This window comes from Hermetia illucens, chromosome 2 (genome assembly GCF_905115235.1).
Source record: "Hermetia illucens chromosome 2, iHerIll2.2.curated.20191125, whole genome shotgun sequence".
In the NCBI taxonomy this organism is placed as follows: Eukaryota; Metazoa; Arthropoda; class Insecta; order Diptera; family Stratiomyidae; genus Hermetia; species Hermetia illucens.
Genome location: NC_051850.1, coordinates 113,965,442 through 113,989,838, shown reverse-complemented (window position 1 = coordinate 113,989,838; position 24,397 = coordinate 113,965,442). Strand labels below are relative to the sequence as shown.

Sequence of the window (24,397 nt, the reverse complement as noted above, 5' to 3'; positions counted from 1 at the left end):
TGTGTGTGTGAAAACAGGTTTAGCTTGAAACCCTTCCACATGTCCAGTTTTCCGCTTTAAGATAAGAAAGGATCTCAATCGGAGATACGTCGTGAAAGGGTTAGATAAAAGAAGATTATAGAAGAGTGAAGGTCTCGGTTGAATATCGAGCACGAAATAAAGACAAATTGACGGATTTCTTTTGTTTTAATATTTGTGCGTTTAAATACTTTACACACAGTGTAGTAGTAACTTTGTATTTTTTTTAGATTTTTTGGTCAGGCAGGTTCTAAGAATGGGTCCATGAACGAAAGGAAAGGAGAGTCCAAAAAACGGAACTTAAAGTTTAGAACGGTGGTTGGAGTAAGATCGTAAACAAGAAAACATAGGTGCGAATTCACCTAGAGTAAAATGGAATCTCTAGCAAAGAAAATCTTTTGTATGCGGAGATACTGAAAAAGGTAAAATCTGCTCCTGACCTAAAAGACCTAGGCGGAAGCAAAATCTGGAGGACCCAGAAAGGGATTTTGTGTTTGAGCTGACAAAATTTAACATGGGAAAAACTGACGGCTTCCGTAACCAAGTTATAAACTCACTTGGGGAGAATGTCCCGGTACGTCCCCAAAAACATGAGATCTGTATACAGTGCAAGGATCGCGATGAGGCAACATCCAGAGAAGAGATCTGCACTGCCTTGAAGCAACAATTCAAGTTGGTAGAATTCGGCAAAGAGTCGATCATGAGCCTATGAAAAGTTTATGGCGGTACTGCCAGTGGAGGTTGCCAGAAGTTGTTGGTCATGGGGAAAGTTCGGATTGAATGGCTTGTTTGCCAACTAAGGGAAGAGAACTCTCTAATGCCTAATGTGTGGTCACTTCGCGAAGACATGCACTAGCGGCATCGATCGGACCATAGGTGTGGGGAGAAAGGAGATATTGTCAAGGAGTGCAATGGGGACCACAAATCCATTTTGTGTGAAGGAAAGGAACTGTGACGAGGTCAGATAGGACCCAGCGTACGTATTTTTCCAATGTCCTAGGTTCGTGGAAGAAAGGAGAAACCTAGAGAAGAATGATCAGGATGCGATCAATTTCATGATCGCAGCAGTTCAGGATAAACTGCGAAGAGTAGAAGAAGTGAGAAAGGCGCGTTTACAAACCCCAGGGAAGGAGACCTAGCTGAAGTAAGCTAACTCCACCCCGAAATGCAATAACCTAAAGGTGGTTCCACGTGGTAGAGGGAGAGTCGGGTCTGGTTTTATTGGGTAAAAATCCCACCCCCTCCCCCTTAGCCTGGACACGCCAGAGTCTTCTGAAGTTTCTTTTTTAAAAAACAAAAAAAAAGGCAAAGAGGCAGACAGTAAACCGATTTTCATAAAGTTTTGTTTTGTGTCCGGACGACTCAAGTGGCGGTACGGAAGGCCGCGGTTCAAATCTCACTGATGGCAGTCGACTCAGTTGTGAATCTGTACCTGATAGCAACTCAGAAGTAAAATCAGGGTAATAATCTGGGGCGAGCGTAATGCTAACCACATTGCCTCCTACATGCTGCTGTAATCCTGTAGTGTATCGCTACGGTCTTGAATGAAGTGTTCTAACACACTTCAAGGCCCTGATCCAATACAGATTGTAGCGCCACCAATTATTATTATTTGTTTTATACAAAACCTTAAAACGGACTGGCTAAACTGCGCGTGTTAAGCAGTAAAACTCGAGGCCCGATAATATGATAGAATACCATTATATTAGTACTGAAAAGACCAAAGACAAAGTGGTAGGCTATGAGCTCAATTTATCAATGCCAGCAAAACATAGTCTAAAAGCGTGAAAAGTGGATAAATATACTTCAGAAAGTCAAGGAATAAAATATCTTTATGGCGCTAATATCCAATATGAGAAAGAACTAAAATTATTTCATAATTGTGTCATTAGAAATAACAAGAGGTCGTTATTGCGGAAATAAACAAAATATACCATAGTGCATGCCATTATTTGCAAAAATGTTAAAAATTAAGCAATATAAAATTATTACGATGACACAAAGATTAAATTATAACTACCTATAATAACAATAAATATAACTGCTCGATTTAAATATTAAATCAAACATTCAGCAATATCATTTCACATTGTTGGTAGATTTCATTAAACTACGGAAGAAACTCATAAATTTAGCCAACAACTACCATTTGAAGCTATTTTATTGAAAAGTATAGCAAACCTAGAATACATCCAATATAAAAACTTCACAGAAACACAAAGTAAATAGCTGTAATAAAATGTTCCCATCATAACCAAATTTAAGAGAATTTATATCGAAAGGGAAGTTTATGTACATATATGACTAGGTACCCAAGCTTGTCTGCTTTAGAGTAAACTCACAACACGTGCTCATAGTTAGTTTCCTTAGATTATTCTTTTTCGAAATGATATGACTTATATGTATTATTTCCATATATTGCAGGTGAATGATATTGATATTGCACCCACTGAAATAAAATTTTACAGAGAAATTAGGTCAAGAAATTTTTTACGTACAATGAAACTTATGATTATGTGCGGAGTTTAATGGCTTTCCCCCTAAAAGCAAAGCCCCCCTCTTTGCTTTATTTTGATTGAATACAGTGACGTATCAAAATAGGAGAGTAATAGGTTGAACAAAATTTAAGTGAAACAGGTCACACTTTCAGAAACTGCCAAATCGAAAAATAAAAAAGATCCTTAAGTTGCCTGTATATAAAATCTAGCCTTCTGCACCGACTTCTCTTCAAATAAAATTATTTATAATGTATTACTGTATTTTTGGAAACCCATCACTCGTATCATATTGGAAAGTTTGAAGGGAATCGTACTATTATCAATAAAATTATAGTAGGTCCCGTACTCAGAAAATCTACAACCGAAAAATAAAAAAACTTCGGCGATCCATGCACATGGTAACTATATTATTATGTCTTGAAAATTTACTGCGGATCCTTCTTTAATTTCATCCTAGATTGATAAAACTTTCCAGTAGTGTGGCTGGAAGCATCCTACTGTACATAAGTTTGGTGGAAATCCTCTGTAATAGTAGGTCAAAGTTCCTCTTCCACGGGAATTACGAATTGAATATCAGGAACATTCAACGTATATGCACTCCAAACTACATATGTACCCAAATACTCTTGCATGAAAAGCCAACGAAATCTTTCGTACCTCAAGTCACGGAGCGGAGTGGAGTATACAATACAATAAAATCGAAAATCAAAGGCAATCAAACGCTCTTCATAGATTACTCGCTCTAATCTGCTCCATGAAATAGTGATGATTTTTTTCCCGCAAAATGTGAGCGATGTTAACCTTTCCATTGTAATTGTAGACTCCGTCGAAGTTCCAATGGTAAATAAGGAGCAGGTCCTGTAAGCTGCGAAGGAAATCATCATCATCAACAGCGCAAAAACCGGTATCCAGTTTAGGCCTGCCTTAATAAGGAACTTCAGATATCCCGATTTTGCCCCCAGGCCCACCAATTCGATATCCCTAAAAGCTGCTTGGCGTCCTGACCTACGCCATCGCTCTATCTCAGGCAGGGTCGGCCTCGTTTTCTTTTTCTACCATAGATATTGCTCTTATAGACTTTCCGGGCTGGATCATCCTCGTCCATACGGACAACCTATTGAGCCGGAGTTTATCCACAACCAGACGGTCATGGTATCGCTCATAGATTTCGTCGTTATGTAGACTACGGAATCGTCCATCCTCATGTAGGGGGCCAAAAATTCTTCAGAGGATTCTTCTCTCGAACGCGGCCAAGAGTTCCCAATTCTTCTTGCAAAGAAACCAAGTCTCCGAGGAATACATGAGGACTGTCAAGATCATTGTCCTGTACATTACGAGCTTTGACCCTATGGTGAGACGTTTCGAGCGGAACAGTTTTTGTAAGCTGAAATAGGCTCTGTTGACTCCCAACAACCGTGCGCGGATATCATCATCGTAGCTGTTATCGGTTGTGATTTTCGACTTTAGATAGGAGAAACGGTGTCAAAGTTGTAGTCTCTATCTTTATTCTTCCTATTTGATCAGTGCGGTTTGATGCTGTTGGTTGGTTGGTTTTCGGTGCTGCCGTTGCCACCTATATTTTGTCTTGCCTTCATTAATGGTCAGCCCAAGATCTCGCGCCAATCGCCGCCTGCTCGATTTGGATGAAGGCAGTTTGAACGTCTCTGTGATGGAAATAGCCTCAATAAAGCTCTTTAGGTAATAGTTACGACACCGCCAGATATGTTTGCTCAAACAATTTTTGCACGTCTCGAAAAAGGGGTAATTCACATACAGCTTCTGATTGATTTCGAAGTCAAACAAATCTGGGATTTCGAAGGACGAGTTGTAGGATCGATGCAGTTAATCTGAAGCACTCAAAGGGTGCAGGAATAGCGCTTGTGAAAAATGCCTTTAATTCCGCGAGGTGGGAAATCAAATTGGGTGGTAGGTGCAGTTACCAAATTCTTAATTGATAAGCTTCTGTGCTGTGATTCAGATGAAGGGGTGAAATCGAACAACGTGGGTTCGTCTACTCTTATGGATAATTAAATTACCCTATTTTATACAGTTTTTATATTTTCGCTAAAATATATATTTTTGAACAGATTCTAGTCCACTGAATACAGGAAAAGTATTCAAAAAATCCATCACGTCTAGTTTAAAAGATAGACAGTAAATAGTAAAAATTACATAAAAAAAATTATTATGATTTTTTTGATCGCTGCTTTTTGCGCTGCTTGTTAGAGTATTTTGTATTTTGAGAGAATTTTGTTGTCGTTTTCGTTCAACAATATTTTTTTCAATAACTTTTTCCATACTAGATCAACGTTTTTGTGGACCTACCGAAACTGATTCCCTTAACTTTGTGTTTAATATACTTATAATAATTGTATAAATTCAGTTCAGGGAATTATCACCGCTGATTTCAATGGAACTATGAAATTTAGTGTATGTTGTTTTATGATATATATATCTGTTTTAATACGCAACAGCTTCTTATAATTTGGTCACTTCAGTACTCGCTGCTGACACTAAAAAAGTACCGTTATGTTTTGCTTTACGCTGAAAAGTGGTACTGAATGGAAACTTATTAGAGCATCCTTTCGTGGCGTGGTTTATAGCATTATCATACATTGCTAAAACATTAACATCAATTGATTTTAACAGTTTTAAAGGTAAAGGTTAAAAAATGTGCCTTTTCTTCAAATTGAAGTAAAAATGTGGAATTGACAGTATGGACAGAAAAGCTAATATTCCAACAGCCAAAAAGAAGCTATTCTTGGTTTTATTCGTAGTAAATAGTATAGTTGCCGAGAAATTACCCAATCAGAAGGGGTGTCAATTAGTACACTTTCCACATATGCTGAAAATATCCATGGGGGAAGAGCGACCAACCAATTCTAATGTCGAACTGTAAGGGCAAACGCAAAACAGACCGTATTGTGGTTCTAAAATTTTTGTAGCATCGCAAAGAAATTTTTAAGAAAGTCCAAACCAAATTGGGGACTAACGGGGTCTTTTTGTCTGTAGTCTCTCCGAAGCGTTGATGTATTGAAACTGGTCTAAAATCATATCGCCTTAAAAAAGGCCAAGATTCATCAGAGACGATGAAAAAGATCCTTGTGAATTTCGCGAAGCAGTAAAAAACAACTTACTGGGAAAAGGCAGGATTTGAATGAAAACTATTTTAAACGTATTTGCTATAACAGGAACTAGCTGCATGATGCTTTGGAGAGTCCCAACGAACAAAAGTCCTGGAACGTTGCACTTTGTGGAAAGCAGCAAAAACCAGCAACAATATTTAAAAGTCTTAAACGATGGACTTTTGCCATTTGAACATCGAATGGAAGCGACTAAAGGTTCTAAAATCTTTATGTACCTTGAAATGCCGCGAAATCTGTCAAAGGGTTTTTGTCCAGTCGAAATATCGCCGCTCTTTCCTGGCCACCCAACTCTCCTGATGTCAACCCAATTCAAAATGATGGAAGTGTCTTAAAAGAAAAGTGTTATAAAAGATAACATTCTACAAAGGAAGTTTTCACACAAAATATACGAGAAGTAGGCCTGGGCAATGCACTTATTCCCTTATTCATTGAATCTTGTGTTCAGAGCATCATCATCATCAACGCCGTAACAACCGGTATTCGGTCTAAGTCTGCCATAATAAGAAAGTGCAGACATATCGGTTTTGCGTGAAGGTCCACCAATTCGATATCCTTACAAGCTGTCTGGCGTCCTGATCTACGCCATCGCTCCATCTCAGACAGGGTCTGCCTCGCCTTCTTTTTCTACCGCAGATATTGCCCTTAAAGGCTGGATCATCTTATCCATACGGATTAAGCGACTCGCCCACCGTAAAATATTGAGTCGGATTTTATCCACAACCATCATATCGCTCATAGATTTCGTCGATATGTAGGCTACGGAATCCTCCATCTTCATTAGGAGGCTCAGAGTATGCCGCGCAGAATTGAAAGGATAATTTGAAACAGGTGGATGGATGGTGGATGAACAAAATATTAATAGCATTTAGGTAAAAATAAATATATTTTGTTTAAAAGGTGGTGTAAATTTTTTTTCATCAAATATAGTCATGTGGGATATCAAATGAAAGGTCTCGGTGAGTACTTTCCGAAGCCGGTCTTTTTGACATTTGTTGGAAAGGAGGGGAGTGTGGGGGTTGGCAAGTGATAATTTCTCAGAAACTACCTTATCGAAAAATTTGGCAGGCTGTCACTATATGGTGCCTAGGTTCCGAAATACCCTTCATACTGATATCTGTTCAAATAAAGTTAATAATAATAGTATATTATTATAATTTTTAGTAATTGACTGCGAAACCTCTCTTAAGTTCATTCTAGAATCACGGAATTTCAGCAATGTAGGCCATTACATATAGCTGATCTTGCCAAGTTTAGTGGAAATTGCACTATTATTAACAAAGTTATAACGGGTCAAAGTGTCCGTTTCCGTGCAAATTCAAGATTGAATGTCAGTCACTAGAAAGTGGATATTATCACATAATATGTGCATAAATTACGTGCTAGGTGTCCACTGAATACACAAAACCTTTCATACCTGAAGCATCCTGCTTCCGGTTTCTCGATTTGTTTCAGACTTTTCGGTTGAGTAGTTTCTGATTATAGTTTCTTAAAGTAATTGACCTCTTTCGAATCACCACACTCGCTAACACTGTGGAGAATAAAAATCTATTATAAAAAGCACTAATCGGGACCTTTCATTTGATACCCTACATAGCTATATTCAGATAAAAAATTTACACTTCTCACTATATGGGAATTTCACAGCTCCAAATTTTCTATCAAATTTCATATTAATAGTTGCAACCGTTTCTGAGAAAAGTGCATCCGAGAGACAAACTAACAGACAGACCTGTGAGGGTTTGCCAGATCTGCCCTCACGCGCGACCCCAGGTGGCGGATAGGGGCATACCTATTGTTGTGTAAATATATGTTCATGTACTTTGTGACTGTATATGCATAGGTACGTATTTGCCATTGGAAGGATACCCATGAAGAGAAATTAACCTGAAAGAAGGGAGAAGAAGGAAGCTTACAGTGCAAGGGCTTGGAACTCCTATATCGGTGGTGGACAACTAATGCTAGAAGTGTTTTAGATTTGAGGAAGGTTTTCAAACAAAGCATAAATTCGCCAAGAGCATCATCAACAAAGGCAACCAAAGAAGGTATTTTTGACATCCACCGCATTTTAAGATCTCCTCCAATGCTAAGGGCGGCAAAAGAAAAAACACGTGGGAGATCAATAAATGATAAAGGTAAAGGAGTCTGTAAAAGGTTTAATCCGGCCAACAATGATCGAGAAAAAGGCTCTGATCCGGAAGAGCTGCTAAAATAGCCATTAGAAACATGATGAGATTTATCGGGGTATTTTATAATAGGTGGTAAAAGGAAAAAAATAAAATCTAAGAAGAAGCCACAGTGTCACATTCGAGCCTGGGTCATCAATCTCCAGCCAAGTAAAAGAGTGGGAGAGAAAGAGGGAGAACCTCTAGATAATCAATAGGCGCCTAAAAGGAAAAAAAGCATTCTGGCCAGTCCAACAAACGGAACTAAAAGTTCAGAAAGGGAAAACATCTGCCTAATGTGAGAATATCGGTTAATGATGATACCAGGAAAATAAAAACGGTGGATAGACCAAGGTGGTAAATAAAAAGAAACAAAGAACCCAAAGGTAAGAATTCATTCGGAGGCAATTTTAATCTCCAGCAAGGAAAACCTATCGTATGCGGCGGTACTAAAAATAGTCAATTCTGACTCCGACCTAAGAGACCTAGGCAGAAATCTCAACCAAATCCGAAGGACACAAAAAGGTCGCCTCATGTTTGAGTTGAAATCCAGCATGGGGCAAACTGACGGCTTTCGTAAGCAAGTTATAAACTTTCTTGGGGGGAATCCGGTCTAATCCATGTCGAAGATGTGGTTATTTTGTGCGAAGAAAAGGAGGGACGTGATAACCATATTGCTGGAAGTGGTAAATGATTGCAATTTAGGAAGGCGTTAAATGCAATAAAAAATGAGGTGAATACAAATAAACCTTAATCACTGCTGGGTCGCACAGATTTTGCTTGTGCAGATCACTTATAAATCCGCGATGAGATTGCCATCTTAAGTGAACGGTACCGAGACGTTTATGATGGTGTGTGGGTCGCAGATCGGACTGCTTATTCCTCTCCGCAAATTACATGCCCTATTCTTTTGTGCAAAATCATAAAGGGTTACTTCTCTAGCAAGAGGAGTGTACTACACATTCCAGCGGGTCCTAAATGAGACGACCATTTTGACATTCACCAGAGACGAGCTGTTCTAGATCTGCGGTAGAATAGGCGACAGTAAGGCCCGACTCTGGACCGCATACCAAATAAGGTCTCATCCATCCATTTTCGACATGGAAGCGGCAGAAGGTGGTACTGCTGCCTAAGTCTTGTCGATTGTCAACATCTACTTACGAGAACGGACGTTCTGGTATAACACAGCCTTCTGCTCTAATTACTCAACTATCCGGACATCCGGAAAGAAAGAATGGTGAGATGAATTTATATCACCTAATAGTGGTTCCACAGGGTAGAGTTGTAGTCGGAGGTGGTTTTAGTGGGTACAAAATCCCACACTCTGGAGTGTCCAAGCCAGTCTGTTTTGAAGTTTTTCATCTCCTTAACAAAAAAGACAGACACTGAACGCAATTTAATAAGATATGGTTTTCAATAGGCATGAAACGGCCGAAAACTATGGAGGATTCAAAACATGTTTTCTTTAAATGCCCGAAGTTCCCAACGTGGAGCATAAATCGAAGGGTAGTGAATGCACGAGCATCAGATAAATTCTGAGACAGACAGACGGGTAGACAGTGAACTGATTTTAATAAGGTTTTGTTTTGCACGAAAAATCCAACTTACAAGCTTTTAGGTAATGGTTTCATAAGAAAAATTCAAAAGTATTATGACAGATTTTTAAATTCAAAAATTAAGTTCGAAGTTGGAAGAATTTTTTTCTAGTCCATGCACTGTAATTGCATTTGGACATAATATCGTACCTAGATGTCGATTCACTTATTGGAATCTGTGTAGCAAAATAATATGAAAGATCTAAATTGCTATAATGTGAACTGTAAAAAACACTTTATCTTTGAATTTCATTTCCTTTTTGTTTTATTTTTCGGAAGAATGCTCTGAGCTAGATTGTCTACTTACTTAGAACCGTAATGTTTTCTTTCAATGTTCCGCGGAAAGATGAAAAAGTCCAACAAATTGCTTCTAACGATATTTATCTACATATCTCTTCAACCGATCATGAATGTTATGCAACAACAAAGTTCAGTGCATTGAAATGATATATCATGAACACGGATTGACTTAAAATACTTCATTTTATCATTTGAAACACTGCAACGTCACTCTGCCGTGATAAGATAACAATAAAAGTTCGTCGTGTTTTCATATCAGAGCTATTCTCAGTGTTGTTTCGACGTCTTCGAGTATCTTAGTTTCTATCTTTTGCTCAAAATAGATAAATGGCAGCGATGTTCGTAAAAGTGTTATGTCAACTCAAGTCACTGATAATCACGAGATGTTTTGACTTTGATGGAGGCTCTGTTTATAACTTATTTTATTATTTAGTGTTCGGTTCTACGGATGAAAACTGCCGTTTGGCCGGTTTGGAAGTGACTCAGTCGAAGTTAGCAAAATACTCGTGGGGCATACAATTCCAACGAAACTCTTATCAATTCTCCCCAAGTACAGTCGAGGTAGTGGTGATTGTTGTCGCGAGATAGGCCTAAATTATTCCACTTCCGCCCAGAACAGGTGAACTGTAACTTTTTTCTCCGTGAATGAAAACTAAATTAACTTCCGCCGGCAACTAACTGCAGAAACACCAGCAAATTCTCTTTGGCTATGTATATCTAGATACATTCTATGACTCACTTAATATTCGGATTGCAGAACTTTCGTAATTGGAAAGGTCTCGTTTGAGCTGCGGGCACATATCTCTCACATCCGGGCAATTAAGGTGCACACTAGAGCATGACACCTAGGCGTAAAGCCGTCAGCAATGATTTTACCCCGGTGACGATGGAAAAACCGTCAAAAAGATTGCTGACCTGGAACAATTTGTTGTTCCCGAGAAATCAGTTACTAATCTGGCACCTTTGTGCTATCCCCACAAATCGTGTTATGCGAGCAAGACTTACCTTAAATGTCATTGGGAGGTCCTCCACTTTAACTTGCGCCTCCATACTGTATGCACTGTTCGACATATTGGAAGTATCTTTGTCGTCTCTTCGTCTGATCCGGTATCATATAAACCGCTGAGCACTGACCACTGCCTTCCAGGAGCACCACTGACAAGAAATCACTCACTTTGTCGCCTATAATGTTCGCGATCGCATAAGGAACTGTTCCATTGTTTGAATTATCGTGGACGCAGCTTTTGTTCGCGCCTCATTCCACACAGGTAAAACTGTTTTATCACTTTCCTCAGTGCGATCGTGAAACTTGGTGATTCGCGAAAACACCTGGTGTCGTAATTAGTACCTGCAATGGGAACAAGTGGGCATTTGATTATGTGCTGATAACGAGTTGATTAGTAAAATGGTTGAATCACTAGCAAACAAATCCATTAGACCTCACTCTCTGCGTATTTTTAAAATGCCACTCCGGACAAGTACTTAGTACTCACGATCGTATAACCATTCCGCGTATTTTTACGATCACCGTGTGCGCAGATTATCGCAATTGTGTAATTTAATGAATGGGGTTCGATTAGAGTTGGTTGTGTATGCTAGTGGAGTAGAAGCGTTTTGTTTTCAACTACTGGTTTAACGAACTAGCCGTAAATGAATTCGCGGGCCCCTGCGGCTTAACAATTTCGCGAACTTGCATACTTACGTAGAAGGATTGAAGAAACAATTGTATCTCTAATTTGGGTTCACCGCAACTACGGCGTTACTTTTACCAAACTGATAGATACTAGAACGTGAGTTTCAGTGCCGAGTTGATGGTCTGAAATGACCACCGGTACTTGTTTCTGTCCCTGTAAGCCAAGGTTTCGGGCTACCCAACTGAAAACGATCACCAGTTGAGTGTTTACGGTGGAAGCATGACACATTTGTATCTGCAATGGACCCATGCACTAGCAAAGCTTTTAGGTTTTCCATTCAGATAAAATATGAGCCCATGATCGAACAGAATTTTTGATGTGAAAGTTCCAAGTCAAATAATCGAAAAATTGGATAATGACTGAAATTTCAGAACAAATATTCCGAAACGTTACCAACTGGGAGCTTGTTTCTACATATATGTATGTATGTATGTATGTATGTATGTACACTTGTGAAACTGGGTAGAAGAGTATGGTATTGCGTGAAGAGAGGTATCAAAATTATTAGCAATTATTATAAATAAGTATGTTCAGATGTATAAGTACGCTGAAGCGGAAAATTTGGCGCTTTTAAAGTTTTGTGATTACGTGGGGCCTTCGCAGCTACAATTTTTGCATTTTTGGGTTAAAAATGTATCACTGTATCGTCCGTCCTGTTGTCTTCTACGGTTCTGAGTGTTGGCCGACTATAAAAGTCAACAAATGGCGCCTCGCGATAATGGAAACGAAGATTGCGTCGGACCAGTGGCGCAACAAACTATGATCACATCTGAACTGAGGATATCCGTGATCGATATGGAGTTGTCCCGATCATGAGGAGGAACGTCTTCGATGTTATGGACATGTGGCCCAACTCACTTGTCCAGATTGGTTTAAACTTCCAAATCGATGGAAAGCAACCAAAAGGCCGGTTGAGACAGTGATGGCTTGATAACTGGATGGTGATTTGAGAGCCACGCGACCTCATTTAAATTAGGCGTTTGGCCGAGCAAAATGGCAAAATCGATCAAAACAGAGCTACCCAGCTTTTGAATGGATCAAAGGTTGAAAAAGGGGAAGAAGCAGAGATAGAAACAATATTCAATAGCCAAAAAGATATAAAGTCTTGCTACCTCTACGAAATGATTTGTAAGACGTTAAAATATGAAGAGGCACTTTAAGTAAGCTTGCAAAACCAAATTCATTCATTTGCTTACAATTACAAATTGTTTGAAGCTCAGACCAGTCGCTCTGACTAGTATTTGAGCGGGCCACTGACAGTACTCCCAAAAACGTGAAGGACGACATGCTTGGCTCCAGTCAGGAGACAGTGAGGTCAATTGCAGCGCAGCGGGTACGGGTCGGAGCTTACCTGGGCCTAGCAAATATCGCTCATAGTATAGACGACTTGTGGTTTGGTCCAGGCAGAAGCAACTGATCAGGCGCTGCCTCTACGTCTGGCCTGCGAGCAGCCTGACCGAAGTGGTTATTGGGTGTTGTAATTCATAAGACGCCATGCGCATGAATTATGATAATGTCAAAAACCGCTGAGTAAGTACTGGCTTAAGCTGCTGTTTATGCCAATGAGGAGGATTTCAGTAAAGATACAGCGTCCTTACTAAAGTCCAGTTCATCAGATAAATCTTCAATATTTGCTATAAGCGTAAGTCCTTATAATATAAGCGTGCCATTGGGACTGTCAAAAGACGGTCCTGGATGGACTGCTGCCAAAATATTGAATACGTCAACAACTCAGTAAGTATAGGACCCAACACGAGTTTATCCATCCTTAAAAAAATTGGATGAGTCCTCGGCGAAATTTACTAGCGATACTCTGGAGCTAAAACCTCAGACATACTTTTCCAAAGCGAAGACGACTGTAGGCTTGCACCCTCTTTGGAGCTTATGCTGTACCAGCCGCCAGAAAATATTTTATTGGTTACTCGAAGGATAAAATTAGCTGGGCAATAAAGAGAAGCTGCATAAGCACTTGGATTTTTAGTAATCTACTGTATTTGTTTTGTATCTTTTCTTTTTCTTTCTTTTTTTTTTTTTCTTGTGAAAGGTGGGATGGGGTTCGTCAGCAGTTCTATTTAAACACAGGGGATCTCTCTCCAAACAACATTGTCGAAGAGATGCTGAGGACTGCTGACAGGTGGAACCGTGTTACCCATTACGTTCGTTGCTAAGAAGATAGAACTCGACCGGTGGAGCCGGATGGCAGGGGGTTCCTTGAACTGACAGTTCCCTTCCTCCTCTCCCCTCCCGTTGGTGAAAGGAATTCCCTGATTTGAAGGCTCCGCAAAGCGGGAGAGTTCGGGGACTAGCCCGAAGTAATGTGACAAACGGTTCCAGGCTAGCTCTCTGACGATGGGGAGGTGTTTCGTTGGTAGTCCGACGTACCGAATCGGGAGTCCAGCACTGTGTGTGTAAATGCATTCACCTACCCTACCCCCCCAAAAAAAAAATTTACTGTATTTGTTTTGTATGGATAGCTGGGTGGTTAGAGCACAAAGCTATTATACGAAAGGTCGCGATTCGAATCTCACTGGTGACATCAAAATTTGTATCATAATTTGACGTCGGATACCAATCGACTCAGCTGTGAATGAGTACATGTGCCAAATCAGGGTGATAATCTCGGGGGAGCAATGCTGACCACATTGCTTCCTACAGTGTATGGGCTTGAATGAAGTGCTTTAACACACTTCAAGGCCCTGATCCAATATGGATTGTTGTGCCAACGATTATTATTATTATTATTCATTTGGAATACACGAAATGTTATTCACGATAGATTCCACGCATTTTAAATAATGCTCAAAAGGAGGCACGAGCTTAATTCGCTAAACATTTTCTTCCGAAATCTAAAAACGGTTCAACTAGCATCTTCAACAAAGTCGTTAACGGTAACAAAACTTGGTTCTATAAGTGCGATTTGGAAACCAAACAGCAGTCCATAATATGGAGCCCAAGAGGAGCCAACTCGCCCGCCAAGGCAAGGCCACAAAAGTCAGCACCAAAAGTGATGATATCAATTTTCCTGAAAATTGGTCAAATAGTAGCAGTAGATTGGTACACAGGAATGTGCTGGTACACAGGAATGTGCTTACCACATGTTTTCAAAAATTTACTTGTTAGCAAGCCAAAAAAAGGAACTTCGGCACTACTTTTTAGACCATGACGATGGTGCAGAGCTTCACAATTTCAGTATAGGCTTTTTTTGGACTGAATAAGTAAGTGGGCCCTAAACACTTGATATCCAGCGACCCTAGTGACCTAGTAATGCAAAACTTGTCTACTGTGGCATATGCTGCTACGAAAGATAGATAGGTCCATACCGGATCTCTTTGGAAAGAGCTTAGAAAGCTTGAGAGGTCAACACCGAAGAGAAAAACAACCTTGTGTAGCCGACATTTGTCGAAAGTCTCTGGAAAGAATACGGATAGTCTTCGCATCGAAACAATCGCTAATGGTGCGAAGTGCAAAATTAAAAGTAAATCTGGAATACCATACCATTCAAAATGAATCTTGTAAATTAACTATCTGAATTCATTAAGGGGATGCGGAATAGAAATCGGGACATCCGCGCTTTGATAAGGGTCATTAAGTTGTTTTATGTTAGGGCAGTGAAAGAGAAAAGCATCCAAGCAATAAATGGCAAAGTCACACAGAAACCGCAAGAGACACATCCATGCAAACGGTGCGAGTGAGCTCTTCCGATCCCAGCTAGCTGCGGAGGAGGAAATTTCTCTTGACCAAAGAAAGTTGAGTCAGCGAAAATACTGGCGAAAGTAGGTACTAGTAGTAGTTACGATCTCCGCTCCTGCAATAGGAAAAACAACAGGTCGCTTCGCGGAAAGATGTCTGCGCTGCATCGGAAGAGCAATTCGATCTTACCGATATAAGATAAATTGTCGTAGATTGGATAAGGGTAGCATACGCAGGTTCGCAGACTGCTATTATTAGTTTGTTAATAGAAGTAGCGCATAAACTGGTTACCGCAGATGTGGATGTATTGGCGATAAACAGCACTGGGTTTAGGCGGGCTTCCGAACGAAGTTCTTAAATTGTTCAGAAGCACATTTGAATTGTATATTCTGGAGTGAATATTTCACGTAAAATGGAAGAGGCAGAAGTTAGTTCTGCTGCTCAAGTGCCCTAGATGACCTGGTGAGCCGTATTCATACTGCCCTATATGTCCTTTCCATACAACGGTGATATACAACAAGCAGTTTCTTTTTATGTAGATTCCGGGGGGTTTATTAGATTTTTCTATCGAGCGTGCTCTAGGGTCTATGTATTAGCACCAGTCGGCGATCTTGTTGGGAACGCGATGTCCGTTAGGAAGAATTACGCGATAGTGACATTAGATGTCGGCTGTTTAATAGAAGGTTACCATTCAAAGCGGTTTCTCTGGTAGACGGGTGACGGACCGTAAGGGTACATTTTGAACACAGGTTTTCTTTAAGATTCCATATTGGTTTTGCAGATTACCTAGAGGTGGTTTTAGTTGCGCAACACCCTGAGGATCAGGAGATATTCGTATATCGACTCATTCTGACCATCGAATGGTGGTTAAGAATGGTGAACTACAACCAGTCACACAAAAATAGGGAGGCAATCCCCATTTATTAGTCCCAGGGAAAACAGAATCATCTCAAAATCTGGGTAGGCGTTGGGTAATGTTGTGAATCGAAAGAGGAAGATTTCGCCATGCCGGTTAATTGTTCTAAGAATGTGCAGTACGTATAGGACAGCCGGCCGGAAACTGAGCGATTTAAATATCTCCAATCAATGCTATCAGATTATAATGAACTACGCTATGAAATCGCTTTACGCATCAGTGCAACATGGATGAAGTGGTATTCCCTAACTGGCATACCTTATGATCGACGCATCAACGAACGTCTTAAATAATTTAGCCATTGAAGGCATGGTTACTCGGCCGCAGAGACTAACTGGCGGGCATCAAAACGTACGCGGCGCCTACTTATCTTCCCATTGACGTCTGCCTCTGGAAGTCTAAAGAGACTGGCTTGGATTTATTTCCAATGTCCTGTATGACCAAAGCACTCTCCTCGTTCGAGAATCTTGCAGAGTGCCTGTATGGAAGCTGCAGCGGCCTCTGGGTGGCACCAGTTCTCACCAAGACATAGCTGCAAATTTCAAGTTACCCGTTAAATATCGGCTCCGCGTAACGAAATGGCGGCGGCCGCAGTTTAGCAACATCCTCCAGGAGCAAGCGTAGCAATCGAGCCTATTCAAGAGGAGGACCCAGTCACCGAGAAGTGTTATGTTTTCCCCGTACACCAGATTAGTAGGGGTAGCAGCTCTACGCGGCCGGCTGTATGGAGGTCAAGTAAACTGCCCTGCGACCAGGGCAGATGGTCGCGTACCATAACAGTCTTCTGCGTTCGATGCTAACGTTGCAGCATCCCATTGAACTGCGGATGGTATGCAGCTGTTCGCTGAACTGAGGAGCTTTACGAGCTTCAAGAAGAGAGCATATTCGAACTGTATTCCTTTGTGATGACCTCGTTACAGGATTGACTCCTTCACAAGTATTGCCTCAGGCCACTGCGTAAATCGATCAATGATTTTAAGACAATACTTGTAGCCGTGCGAGTTTCGCAAAGGGCCTACGATGTCCCGGTGTATGATGTGCAAGCACCTCGTTGACCTAGGGAATACACCTCTTCCTTTCTTGACAGTCTAGTAAGCTTGCAATTCTGACATGCGGTCCACTCTTTGCCCCAAGAATTAGCGTTGTTGTTCATGGACGGCCAGAAATATTTGTTAGCGACTATCTGGTTCGCTGCCGGGAAGCGAGGATGCGCAAGATTGTGCACTGAGCGAAATATTTCTATACAGAAAGCGGCTGGAATATGTAGTCTAGGTCTCTTTTTCAGCAGATAGGAGGCAGTGAACGAAAGAACGAAAGGTGAGGAGTGCAGGGGTCGAAAGTGATCATTTCTTTCACGGACCCATTCAGAGAAACTAACCAAACGAAAAATGTTTACTTTTGGAAAGAACCAGGAATCACACGGTGCTAGAAGATGGGTGGATGGATCTGGAAAAATTTCTTCGATGCTTAGTGTGAGCTCACATATTTTCATGGGGCACAAAGGAGCGTCAACGTTCCTTTTTTGGCTTATCAAACCAAATTGCGGCACTAGAAACGACTTTATCGAAGATGCTAGGCTGGCTGTTTTTAGATTTCGCAAGAAAATATTTAGCGAAATGAACACATGGCTTCTTTTGAGCATCATTTAAAAAGCGTGAAATCAATTGCGATTTTTTCGTGAATCTCAGATGATAGTCAAATATTCCTGACACAACATGGGCATTGAAGGGCAGCTAATTAGCCGCCATTTTTGGGTCGATTTGGAATCTTCGTTTATTTTAGCTTTTACTAGGTGTCCGGATAGCTGAGTGGTTAGAGCGCAAGGCTGTCGTACGGAAGGTCGCGGTTCAAATCTCCCTGGTGGCAGTGGGATTTGTATCGTGATTTGACGTCGGACACCAGCCGACTCAGCTGTGAATGAGTACCTGAGTCAAATCAGAGTAATAATCTCGGTCGAGCGCAATGCTGACCACATTGCCTCCTAGTGTACCGTTACGGTCTTGAATGAAGTGCTCTAACACACTTCAAGGCCCTGATCCAACATGGATTGTTGCGCCAACGATTATTATTATTATTTTACTAGGGCCAGATTTCCACCATCGGTCGCAGATTTTGGGTGAAAGGTCCTGTCTGGAATCTTCCAAACGCATCGAATTTCCTGTTGTATTGGTGGCGGAATTTATCCAAGAATAGCATCCACAAATATGATTTTTCTGGCCTACATCACTGATCTTTCTGAATTTCCACTTATGATATCGCTAAAATATGATTCCACCTACAATATATGAATTTGCCCTAACCAAAAACGAAAATCTGTATTTACCCAACTTTTGTTAGCCCCTTCGTAGGATGCTTAGGGAGTTGAATAAACTCTTTTAGCATAACAGGGAGATAAAGAGAAGATTGGGGAGCAATTAGTGTTAATGCGGTGGAGAAATAATGCAGACATATTTATATAAAACCATTGACCCAAAATATAAATCATTCTAATATTCTCCGAAAAAGAGTTTTTAACATTTAACATTAACATGCATTTTTCAAGTCAATCAGGAAACTGCCTTCAACCCCAAAGTTGACTTTGAAAACCAACTTTCACTTATGCACAGAAATTTAAAAATTTATTGGAGTCTCTCTTGAAGTATGGCAGTTCTAAGTTTTTATGGATTGTTCCTACAGCAGTTAGATATGTTTGATTTGCTTTTAATTTTAGCAGTTTGCTATCTTGTTTGGTACTTTTCGCTGTTGCACCATGACTTAAACACTTTTCCGTCATATTTTCGCTGACTTTTTGTGATTTTATGGAGCAAAAATCGATTCATCGCTTTTTCCGCTGCACAAAATTTACTTGAAAGCGATTGAATCTCTTATGGTATGTAGAGGCCAGAAAATCCGCCAATTGTAATGATTGGCATGAACTTGTACTGACTGTAACTGAAAGCTGCTCGTGTTGCGGAAGGCGGCTCCAAAGTGGGATGGGAGGGTTGATAATAGCCACATTTCAAACGAAGCTTAGATCTAAACGTACATATCACAAATGATCTATTGAAATTATTTATTATATTCGGAAAATTAAGATGAACGTTTCGGTTGTTGAATTTTAATCATATCCTGATCATTTTTATTCAACAAAATATTCTAACTTTCTTTAGGTTTTTGTCCTTTTTAATGCCTGGAGGTGGAAATCCTAGAAAGATACTACTGCGTCAGGTTGTAGCCATGTGCGATTCAGCGCACCCCATTTTATCTTTCTTTCTTCCTTGCGGAACCGTGAAGCGTTACTCCACTCTAGATTTGCTTCCTCTGTGCGCGCTCCGCACTTCCAAGTCCCACCTGTGTCCTTTTGATTACAGAGTTTACCGCTTACCTGTTTTTCCCCGACTTTAATATTTTCCCGACTATGTTTTGAGCGCCTATGTTGATTTGCAGAGAATTTTTAGGATTCCCCTTTCTGAGCCAAATTGTGGACAGCAGACTCAGGTGAGCAACCACATTTAGGGCAAGAGACAGTATCGTCCAGCCCTGAATTGGTGCAGATATTTCCTGTAACCACTATGCCTTGTCAGGAATTGAGTCAGGTGGTAGTTAATCTCACCGTATCGTCGTAGAATACGGCGAATCAGAGTGTGATTCCAGCGACTTCTTTGCGAGAGATCTCATCGTTTGTGTCACTTTACAGCGACTGGCGCTTCGGTATTCTGTATCCTTTTCAGCTAGATTCGTTTTCAGTTGCCAGAGCGTCCTTTGGGGTCATTCTTGCAATAACACACACTGCCTCGCCTAGGATTGTCGAGGAAGTGTAAAGCCGTGAGCCATGTTTACCCTTCTCCGATTGCCCAAACACGCTAGTCTTTTCCCCTCAGACCAGCGCCGCGTATAGTAGTGTACAGCGAACCACTCCTGTCACAAGTAATCGGCGGCTGCATCTTGGGCCCCCAATGTTAGACATCATGTTAACGATACGCTGGTTTGTGGTGCTTTCTGAATCAAAACTACCTCTTTTATCGTTACCTTGTTTGGCAAGGTAAAGACAGGGATATAATCGAACATCACGTCTACAGGAGGGACCCAGCATTGCGCCCCACAATATTCGTGCTGTGACGGTGTACCGCTTGGGTACCCCATCAGTATCGTACCAAAGTGTCCTTCCCAAAATAACTTTCGAGGAATTTAGTGAAATAACTACGGACTCTTGCTCTAGCTAATGGGTTTCTTATCCACGCATTCACATTCTGTGGAGTTGATCGTTTGAGAAGCTTGATGAAAACCAAACTACCGAGCCAATAAGCAGCCCCTATATTTTTTGATAGGGAGAACTCTATTGTGGATGATTTTTGTTTTTAGCATCTTTTCTACCGTAGTATTAAGGCAAATCGGGCGGTTTAATGATGGATGTCTCTGTCGCTGGTTGGGCTTCGGGAACAAAACTAGTTTTTGGTTCTTTTCGTTTGGTTCTTTGGAGGGAAAACTGCTTCTGCCACACATGCTTCAAATACGCTAATAAATTAGCTGGGTCTGGTCTTAATAGCGCGTTTAAGGCTTGGCTTGGGAACACTGGAACTTTGTCATCACCGATTCTCCGGCAAATCTCTGCAAGTTCCTCCTCTGTTACCGCAGATATGAAGGCTTCTTTGCCGTCGCCTTTATGCGGCCGAGAGAGCGCAATTATCATGTCAAGGAAATGACGCGGACAAGTCCGTCCTGTCATCCTCTTCATAAAATTTTATACGCTTTTACGCAGAGATTTTGCTTTAGGTACGCGGAAGGGCCCTAGACCATTTCGAAGGTTCGGAGGTTTTGCTTAAACGTCTCTTTCTCGTAGAAGTCTAGGCTTCCTCCAAGTTAGTACATAATTCTTGCTCGAAAGCATGCATCCCGCCTTCCTATTTGCAAGAACTCGCTGCATTCTCGCCCTCCTATTTGCGAGCAAATACCAAGTCTATTCTGCAAAAGCATCGTGCAAAATACGGCCCCTGGCGTTCGTAGCTTAACTGCCCCAATCCGTAATCAATGCGTTGACTACACCCTATCACTTCCTGGGTGGTTTGATTTCTGCACGCCCATAGTACCGCCTTGTCGGTTACATATGTAACTTCTTATAAGTTAAGGCTTGCTGATTATGACTACTTCGACTCACTTCTCATAGATGGTGTGTGGTAGTAGTCTTGCGTTTGCTCGAAATGGGTGGAATTGATTTATATCAACCTTATTTCTTTTATTCATCCAAGCATCCGGGGGTCTCCTAAATACTGGGCATCTGCCAACACCCAACTCCTTTTTTCCCTGGCTGGCATTCCCTGAATATGTGACCTTCTCGCACATATTTTTTGCGCTTCTTTTAACTATCACTGTCAACGGTGCATGTCGCTATTCGCTATCGCAAACGAGCTAGTCTATTTTTACTTTACCGCCCGCTAGCAGGTTATACGCTACCTAAGCCGGTAAACTGCTGCCGTTTACATGCCTTTATCGGTCTTCTTGAATGTTCTGATTGGGGGTCTTGGAAACTGAGTATTCCGAACTATTTTTCTCGGGCTTCGAGGGTATCCTCCTTGGCCGTGACGTCATTTACGCCTTGTATCACAATATCTTGCTTTCTTGACCGTACTTACGCCTCTTCCCCTAAGGACTTCTGCACATTGCTGAGGAAATTTTCAGCCGCCTTACATGGAACCTTTTTTAGCTCTAGCATTAAATTTCCTTGGAACTTTTTTCTCCAAGTTCTATCAGGTCTGGATCACCTTGTTTAGAGATGAAGTTCAACTCGGGCCATTTTTTTTTTGTGTGTCGCGTTTTTTTCTTCAAACCTTGGCTCATGCTTTCTTTTATCGATCTGCAAGGATCCAAAAGAATCGTTCACTCCCTCTCCCCTTCTCTTTTTGAGTTTAATGTTCTTTGAGTTTTGAGAGAACATCACTTGTGATGTCTGAGTGAAGAGTAAGTGGCCTTTGTTTCCTTCAATGAATTTTAATCGTTCTTAGTGCTGTTGTACAAAACTCGGATGGCTCTTTGACGGCCAGCTACACATTGTGTTTGTTCGTTATGAATTCGGCAACTCTGTTATTTTCCCTCTGGGCAAGGTGAACGATAATTCGTCCGTATTCGGCCACTGTTCCCCTGCCAGGCTTTCCGTTTGTGCGCTTTCGTATTTATTAGTTTTGTGGGACCTTCCCTGATTTCTATCTTTCATTGGTGTTGGTTTCGGGGGAGATTACAGGATCGTTGAGCTTCTCCTACATGTGTCTAGCGCTAGTTCCTGCGATATTTCCCGGCCAAGTGTAGTCACCTTATTGTAAGCTGATTCAATCTGATGTTCAATCTGTGAGGTATCTTTCTGTGACTTTGAATAGGTGTTCTTGCGAATGGTGAATTCCTTTTAAACGCCTCTTTTTGCAGACTACTGTCAGTGCTAGATGCAACGATAACCACGGAATTCATGACCGAGGCATAGTCGAGGGATGCTTGCCCACTTCCGAAAGCCACCGATACGGGGGTTCCGAACCATTGAATCGTAAGTTTTACTCTCCTTTCTTCCTGAATATTTGTTTGTTGTTCCGAATGTCCTTCCCGTAGCTGTTTTTGTCCACTCGCGGATTGTTTCTTCCACTTACCTGACCTACGCATTAACAATGCCCATGCATGCACACCTCCAAATGCATACAAGTCCATGTTCATATGCATCCACCGAGCATTCACCTATTTGAACGGAAGGACGTGCCTAATAAAAGATCTGGAAATTTCACACACAATGATCTAAGTTTTTTTTTTCAGACTTTGGGTCTGTCTGTTTGTCTTTCTGTCTGTTCATTGCACACATTTTTCTCAGAAACTTCGGGGACGGTGCGTTTCACCTGGTTCGAATCCCGGTTGACATGGATGTATTATGTCCGTCTTTACGTTTGCCTCCGCTGCTATAAGTTTATTGCTTGCACAGGGTTAAGTGTGATAATAGCGATACAGAATCACGGTCTCATTAAGAATAAAAGTGTGAGGAAGAAACAATAACGAGGAATAGGATGTGTGGGCGTCCTACACTCCACAGGGCAGTAAATAGGAAACAAACAAACAACGTTGAACTTAAGAAGGAGTTTCTCTACATGCAACACAGGGGTGCATTTTTTTACCGAATGTGGGCATTTTACGGAGCAGTGCTAAAATTGGCTGCAAAAGGGGAGGGAGTGTAAGAGTTGGATTTAATTATTTCAAGGACCCATAGCATAGCCAGGGTAAAACTGTACACGGCCATGGGAGAATTCGGTATCCCGACGAAATTAATAAGACTGACTAGGCTGACCCTGACCAATGTGCGAGGCCAGATAAAAGCAGCAGGATCACTCTCAAGACCATTCGACATCAACAACGGTCTACGACAAGGGGATGCGCTATCATGCATCCTCTTTAACCTGGCACTCGAGAAAGTGATCCGTGATGCCGAGGTAAATGCAAGAGGTACGATCCTCTTCAAGTCTACCCAACTACTGGCCTATGCTGACGATATCGACATCATGGGAAGAACCACCCGAGATGTACAAACTGCCTTCATCCAGATCGAGCAGGCGGCGCGAAATCTTGGGCTGCACATCAATGAAGGCAAGACAAAATATATGGTGGCCTTGTCAGCACCGAAGACGAATCAACCAACAACATCAAACCGCACTGGTCAAACACAAACATGAACAAGAATAAGGATAGGAGAATACAACTTTGAGACCTTTGACAATTTCTCCTATCTAGGGTCGAAAATCACAACCGATAACAACTACGATGATGAAATCTGCGCACGGTTGTTGTCAGCCAACAGAGCCTATTTCAGCTTACAAAGACTGTTCCGCTCGAAACGTCTCACCATAGGGTCAAAGCTCTTACTGTACAAGACTATGATCTTGCCAGTCCTCATGTATTCCTCGGAAACTTGGGTTCTTAGCAAGAAAAATTGCGAACTCTTGGCCGCGTTCGAGAGAAGAATCCTCCGAAGAATTTTTGGCCCCCAACATGAGGATGGACGATTCCGTAGCCTACACAATGACGAAATCTATGAGCGATACCATGACCGTCCGGTTGTGGATAAAATCCGCTGAATAGGTTACGGTGGGCGGGTCACTTAATCCGTATGGATGAGGATGATCCCACCCGGAAAGTCTATAAGGGCAATATCTATGGTAGAAAAAGAAGACGAGGCAGACCCTGCCTAAGATGGAGCGATGGCGTGGGTCAGGACGCCAGACAGCTTTTAGGGATATCGAATTGGTGGACCTCGGCGCAAAACCGGGATGTCTGGAGTTCCTTATTAAGGCAGGCCTAGACCGGATACCGGTTGTTGCGCCGTTGATGATGATGATTTCAAGGACTCATTCTCAGAAACTACCAAACTGAAAAATCTG

General features: G+C 41.4%; 1 protein-coding gene across 2 annotated transcripts in view; it reads right to left on the bottom strand.

Annotated features, from left to right (window-relative positions):
- Nucleotides 1-24,397, bottom strand: part of LOC119649249 — a 38,700-nt gene that overhangs the window by 5,867 nt on the left and 8,436 nt on the right. The window contains exons 1-2 of one of the 2 annotated variants that reach the window (XM_038051317.1): nucleotides 11,422-11,553; nucleotides 10,725-11,067 (exon numbers count right to left, since the gene is read on the bottom strand). In XM_038051317.1, coding sequence (XP_037907245.1) covers nucleotides 10,725-10,790 — 66 coding nt within the window. In that variant the 5' untranslated portion in view covers nucleotides 10,791-11,067; nucleotides 11,422-11,553. Of the gene's footprint in view, nucleotides 1-10,724; nucleotides 11,068-11,421; nucleotides 11,554-24,397 lie in introns of those variants that run through there. The other variant, XM_038051316.1, reaches the window with a different exon arrangement.